Source organism: Nicotiana sylvestris, chromosome 2 (assembly GCF_000393655.2).
Source record: "Nicotiana sylvestris chromosome 2, ASM39365v2, whole genome shotgun sequence".
NCBI classification, from domain to species: domain Eukaryota; kingdom Viridiplantae; phylum Streptophyta; class Magnoliopsida; order Solanales; family Solanaceae; genus Nicotiana; species Nicotiana sylvestris.
In genome coordinates this window covers 40,092,716-40,099,692 of record NC_091058.1, presented here as the reverse complement: position 1 = coordinate 40,099,692, position 6,977 = coordinate 40,092,716, and the positions used below count along the sequence as shown (strand labels likewise).

Sequence of the window (6,977 nt, the reverse complement as noted above, 5' to 3'; positions counted from 1 at the left end):
GGTACACCAGGTATCTACTCTATGCGATTGCTCTGCTCTTTGAGCTATTTCTGCAAAGTTAGTGCTAAATTTTGTAAATCAGAATTAACTAGGTTACCTGACCCTCCATCACGAGATTCGCTAGGAGTTCCTCCGCCGTCTGAGTTAACGAGTCCCGAGCAAGGATTTTCTATGATTCCAGTATTGTTTGGAGGTGGATTTGGTGGTACAGCCGACAACCTGCTGACAAAAGCTTGAAGTGCATTGTTAACCTGTTGGGCGATTAATTGCTTCAATGGTGCATCAATAGCTTGATCGTCTTCATGCTGGTCATTCATATTCGATTCAGATCTATCAGGAGTACCCTCTCGAGATTGTCGAGGAGGGTTTTGTGGTGAGGGGGTCGGAGTTCCATCACCTTGTTGATTTTGCTGATTCAACTGATGTTGCTGATTTTCTTGGTTTTGTAGATTTTGTTGGTTGTTGTCGTTGGCGTTCGACATGATTTTTTAGTAGAAGGATTGATTTGGAAAGTAAAAGATTATCAGATTCCCAGTAACGGGACCAATTTGTTTAACCAAAAAATAGAAATTTCGGTCAAAGCTTATTTTAGAAGTACTCGGGATATTGATAATCAAATAAAAGAATATCTTTTATATGAAATATTAGAACGAGAAATAGTAAAGCAATTGGAATAAAGCAAAGTAAATAAGTATATTTCAATAATAATCAGAACGTGTCCATACAAATGTTATTTCTTCCTCTTTTATAGCTATTTATAAGTACAACGTCTCTTCCTTCTCATAATCGGGTCATAATAGCAATTAATGATATTAATGAAACATTATATTCGGCAATCGTAACTGTTTCATGAAGATTTTTTAATGTTTCTAATTATTCACACTCATTAATTGAAGGTTAACGAATCTGTACTTTTTGCTGCCTTGATTCATTCCAATGATGCCTCTTCAAATTATAAAGAGACCCGAACAACCGTTTATGCTTGTCTCTTAGACGCCTCGCTCGTACCTATTAAGACTCGCGTCTCTTCAATTACGCTTCTCCAGCTATCGCTTTTTTACTGATCCACATGCCTTTCTACGTTAGCATTCCATATGTAATATTGATTTTCCCCAATACAATTGTCGGTCCCAACTAGATCGTGGTCCCAAATGAAGCAACACAAATAAATATTTTTCCTTGTGGGGGCATTATATGTTGACTTTTTTTATTAAAGCAGCAAAGAGGAAAACTAATTGCATTTATTATAGTGAAAAATAATACAATTGCAGGTATATTAGCTAACTGCATCTTTGCAAAAAGAAAATTTGAGTTTGGAGAAGAGGAACACGAAAGAGATAGAAGCTTATTCGTTGGGTATCCCCAATATAAGCAACTATATGCTTCAAAGCAATGGCAAACTTGTTGACTTTTTAGCAAAATAGTAATTCCTCCATCTCATTTAAGGTGTCTTATTAGTTTAATACTATAAAAACTGAAATACCTTTTAAAACAGACTAAAAGAAAGTAAGACATCTAAATGGAAAAGAGTATCATTAATTTGTTACAACCTTCTTGATAGTGACTAGTGTCGAAGAACTTCTATTAGAAACCAAAATAGAGATTATTGAGTAAAGAATTGTGAATATCATATAGCGAGTAAAATTATCCGCCATTATTTCACGTGAAAATTTGAAAGAGTATATTAAACCTATAAGACTGTAATATAAATCAAACAGAATTTGGAAAAACTGTCGAGGTCTTACAAAAGATTTAGAAAGAAAAAGAGATGTTACCAAATTTACAAAAAAGTAGTACATCAGCGAACAAAAAGAAATCATTAAAGATCCTATAAGTTTGTTATATATTTAAAAAAATCTTATTTATTGCGTTACTCCTTACTTAACAAGGACGACTTATAGTTGGTCTCATATGGAGTATTAATTATTAGTAGCCTAGTTGGCATAACGTGATTGGTCACATTGTTAATAGCCTAGTTGGCACTAATTTAAGCGTTATAATTTAAGAATCTACGTGCCTTTTTCTCCGAGGGTAAAAGCCGTTCGTTGGTTTTTGTCATGGCTTCTTCTTATTCATCTTTAAAATTATATTCTTGGAGCACTGCAATTGCCTTCATCATTTTATTATTGAACTTTTTTCAAGCCACTAAGGGATGCTTCAACTCCATTATTAGTTTTGGTGATTCGCTTGCTGACACTGGAAATAAACTTCATCTCTCTCAATACAAAACTCATCTTCCCCATTTCGCCGTGCGACCTTATGGTGAAACCTTCTTTCATCATCCCACCGGTCGGTTTTCCGATGGCCGTCTTGTTATAGATTTTATTGGTACGTACAATATTTCAAACTTATACACCAAAATTTCACATAAATATATATTCTTTTAAATTATATTGTTTATATTTCTTGATTGATTAATTTGTAGCTGAGAGTTTGGGACTCCCATTAGTGCCACCATATTTGGGAGGAAAAGATGAAAATTTCAAGCAAGGTGTGAATTTTGCAGTGGGAGGAGCAACTGCACTTGATTATGCCTACTTGTTCGAGAAGGGAGTAAGGCCCGATAACAATGTGTCTTTGGGGACTCAACTGAGTTGGTTCAAAGAAATGCTCTCTTCCCTTTGTAAATTCCCTTCAGGTAGTATTACTATTATTTTCCACTTTCCTGCTTTATTAATCTACAAGAAAATTTCATAGTTAGGTTCCTACAAATTACAATACTTTTGATTTCAAAGAATTAATTGCGGACAAAATAGACAAATTCCTAATCACATTTCCTTTATTTCTTAATTGGCATAATTCATGGAGTCATAGGTTCCTGCACAGTACGTATGATTTTGCAAAATACCACATACTATCCAATATTAAAAAAATGTTATCCTAATCATATCAAGGTCGTTCATGGCATGAAATAATTATTATTTAGGAATGATTGGAGATGTTACTTCTTTTGAGTTTTTCTTTCATCAGCTTGCAACGGGTCAACGACTATGAGTATAAAAGAGGTCGAAGTTCTCTATCTTATATTCCTTTTTTTTTCTTTTTTTCCTTTTATTCTTGCGCATGAGCTATGCTAATTTTCTCTGTGTCATTTCAATTCTACCGGATGTCCCCGAAGTGACGTCTCTTATGGGGCAAAGATCACTTTTAACCCGCAACCAAAATTATTCACTATCTTGTAGCCGAAAAAATATATAAAATTTATATATCTTTTGCATATAACAAACACACGCGCATGCGTATATATATATATAATATTTTTCAGCTATTATTTTGAGAGCGATTGTACAATATCATTTTTCCTCTCTTATATTACCTAAAAACTACAATATGCACATTTACAAGAATAGCCCGATATGTTGAGAACTTGTTACAGATGACGACGAGTGATAGTATCCTATTCAGTTTGTTGAGAAAGTAGAAATTAGATGGCAATGAATGCACGTTAACAAAGTACTACTATGATATCACTTAAACACTAAAGAAAAAAAAAAAAGGAAAATGCACAAATATTGGTTAAACATTAGGTGGATACCTGCTGTAGTAGATAATGAATGTAATGGCCATCAATCAGGATTAGCGCACGGATCATTGTCAAACAACACATTTTTAGCTTAACTACTCATAAATTTAACTTGTACGTAAATATATCTACGTTTGAAGATATCTTTATTGTTGTTGATCCTCTAATACCTTAGTGGTCAAGGTCATGAATTCATGATAGGGTGGTGGGTAGGGTAAAAATATGCGGTTAAATTTGATTTACTTGTATTGTTAAATTTTAAGTGTATATAGTACACATACTAAATTATAGTTCAAGTTTGAATTGTGAGAGTAAAAACTTCCATGTGAGGAAAGAGGATCAATTAATTTGGATGAACCAAAAAGGTAATAATGTCATTTACTGAGGTAAAAGTAGTATAAAATTAATTAATATCTGAATTTATGCTATACTTGGAAAGAAGAATTAACGATTTGCTATTTGTAAAGAATAGAAAAAAGATCACGAGCTAAGAAGGCATAAATAAATATTAAAGACACTTATAATGTGTTAGTATAAGTTTTAATCAACAGTTGTCAATTACCAATAATTCTTTTTATCGCACATAGAATGCAAGGAATTTCTACAGAAGTCATTGATATTGGTGGGAGAAATTGGAGGCAATGATTTCAACTATGGTTTTCTTGGAAATAGCACTAAGGAAGAGGTTGAATCATATGTTCCAGCAGTCATCAACACTATTAGCTCAGCTATACAGGTAATTAAGAACAATACCAAAAAGACTACGAGTGGGATATAGTACTATTATCATTCTTGCCCGATATATTTTGCAGAAATTGGAACTTTTTTTTTGTAAAAAAATCCTTCATATTACTTAGCATGTGGTTTACCAGTACCTATGATCGGATTATTACTGGTGCATTGGATGGTACAACTAACGTTATAGCGAGCCTAATCAATTATTGGAAATTTTGGTAGGGTTTTCTCATATTAACTACACTAGCATAACTCCAGCTATTCACTTGTCACAAAGTTTCTTACAATAAATGTTCATATCTAACAATTTGTCTTGTCAACTCAATAACACAACTCAATTTATAAGCATTCACATATGAATTTTCATCATGATATACCTTAAGTCACGTAGTAGGTATTTATGTGAATGGTGCATTTGGTTGAATACTTGAATTAATTATTTACCCAAAGAAAAATGGATCGATTTTACTTACTACTTGTTTTTCTTCATTTTTTAATGGTACACCCATGTTTTAGAAATCTTACATCTGTCTCTAATGATAGACGGTGTTTCCCCTTAAATGGGTTTTATGCGGAGCGAATTTCGATTCGTTCGAGTCACTTGACAATTTGTTTTTGTCAATTCTTATACGTCTCATAGCAACATGTATACAAACACCACGGCATAACTATGAGGCAAACATTGCTTCGAAATAATAAAACATAATTCTAAGAAAATCACTACTATTAATTAAGTCATTCATGGTGCAGGAACTAATCGAGTTAGGAGCAAGCACACTGGTAGTTCCAGGGGAGTTGCCAATTGGATGTTCAACAGCTTATCTAACAAAATTTACTCACTCAAATAAGGAACACTATGATCCTAAAACTGGCTGTATCAATTGGCTAAACCACTTCTCCCAGCATTACAATGAGCTTCTTCAAAAGGAACTTCATCTTCTTAGAGAACTTCATCCTTCTGTTACAATCATCTATGCTGACTACTACAATGCAGCCATGCAATTTTATGTGTCTCCAACGAGCCATGGTAATTTTCTTTCTTTATTACGAAATGTATAATTGACAGTTTTCCACTGACCAATAGATGGAAAATATAATTGTATTTTTTATGAAAAATCAATGAGTGATTGGTCATAAAATTACGTCATGTTCTTGGCCTTATAATATATACTATTGATAAGGACGTGAAAATCTTATGATTAATTACGAAATATACTACAGGGTTTAGAAAAGGAGCTTTGGATGCATGCTGTGGAGCAGGAGGGCCATACAATTTTAAATTTTCTGCAGTATGTGGGGATCCACCAGCAAGAAATATTTGCAGTGACACTTCACAGTATGCTAGTTGGGATGGAATGCATTTTACAGAAGCTGCATATAAATGGATAGCCAGAGGTCTTTTAGAAGGCACTTTCACTTTTCCTCCCCTCGCTAAAATATGTACTTTTAATCCAAATGTAAACCAGTTTGACTCTTAAGCATGACAAGTATAAACCATTAATTTGTCTACACTAGCTTGTATTGACATTTAATAATATACTATAATTATGAATTATTTTTGAGCTGTAATTCGCGTTGCGTCTAACTTGATGTTTCATCATTCAGTCCTTTCGTTTAACTCCCAAATCACTTCAATCAACCCTAGATCATCCAAAACCGTCCCATACACCCCTAATGTGCCCAAATTCACCCATAACAATATTTAAATTAGCTCATTAAGATAATAACACAGAAATGATACAAACCTCGATATCGATTAGCAAAAAATGTAGCTAGAAATAATAAGGAATCTGAGTTATTACATGACTCCTTGCTGTATAAACTCTATAGAACTAATGTAACGACCCGACCTGTCGTTTTGAGCTCAAGTGTGTCGTTCGACGATTTGAGGCCATGAGGCATTATGACTTGCACGCGTGGTTGGAATTGAATTTCGGGAAGTTTGGAGTTGATTTGGAAAGAAAATTCTCATTTCAGAGACTTTAAGTTGAAAGAATTGACTAAGGTATGATTTTTGAGTAAACGACCTCAGAATCGGAATTTGAAGGTTCCACCAGGTTCGTATGAGATTTTGAACTTGGGCGTATGCCCGGATTGGGTTTTGGATGACCCAGAGTGTTTCAGCGCCTATTATGGAAGTTAGCATTTTGGAAGAATTTCATAAATTTTGTTTGAAGTGTATTTTAATGTTATCAATATCTGTTGGGATTTCGAGACTGGGAATAGCTCTGTATGGTGATTCTGGTATTGGGAGCATGTCCGGATGTGGATATAGAGGTCTGTAGGTCATTTTGGAGTCGTTTGGTGAAAGTTAGAAATTTGAAGGTTTTTTTTGAGAAGTTTGACCGGGAATAAACTTTTTGATATCGGGGTCAGATTCTGATTAGAGAAGTTGGAGTAGGTCGATAATGTAGAATGTGACTTATGTACAAAATTTGAGGTCAATCGGACGTTGTATACGGCTAAAATTAGAGAGTCCGATTTTACGATCATTACGGTATTCCATAGTCCATCCCCAGAAGGCTCGAGGCGCAGCGCGAGGCATAGCTCGACCTCGAGGTACAAATCGGTGGCTAAGATGAACGAGTGGGAGATTTCCAAGGCAAGTGGTTAGGGCTGACCAAGTCCATAAGAATAGTACAAGTCTGTACCGTGGCATTAAATGGATGTACTAGCCGTGTATCTTTGTAATAAATGCATATGTACTATGTTGGGATTC

At 34.4% G+C, this 6,977-nt stretch overlaps 1 protein-coding gene and 1 non-coding gene across 2 annotated transcripts; one reads left to right on the top strand and one right to left on the bottom strand.

The window, feature by feature from the left end:
• Positions 1-2,012: 2,012 nt before the first annotated feature.
• LOC104217325 (GDSL esterase/lipase At1g28610-like) lies at positions 2,013-5,827 on the top strand. Its single transcript, XM_009767539.2, has 5 exons — positions 2,013-2,328; positions 2,426-2,638; positions 4,111-4,259; positions 5,009-5,285; positions 5,480-5,827. Exons 1-5 carry the CDS (start codon positions 2,058-2,060, stop codon positions 5,734-5,736), a joined length of 1,167 nt encoding a protein of 388 aa, XP_009765841.1. The 5' UTR covers positions 2,013-2,057; the 3' UTR covers positions 5,737-5,827.
• On the bottom strand, positions 3,024-3,122 carry LOC138886681 (U6 spliceosomal RNA). Its single transcript, XR_011405726.1, has one exon. It is a non-coding gene; the product is annotated as a U6 spliceosomal RNA (small nuclear RNA).
• Positions 5,828-6,977: the final 1,150 nt, after the last annotated feature.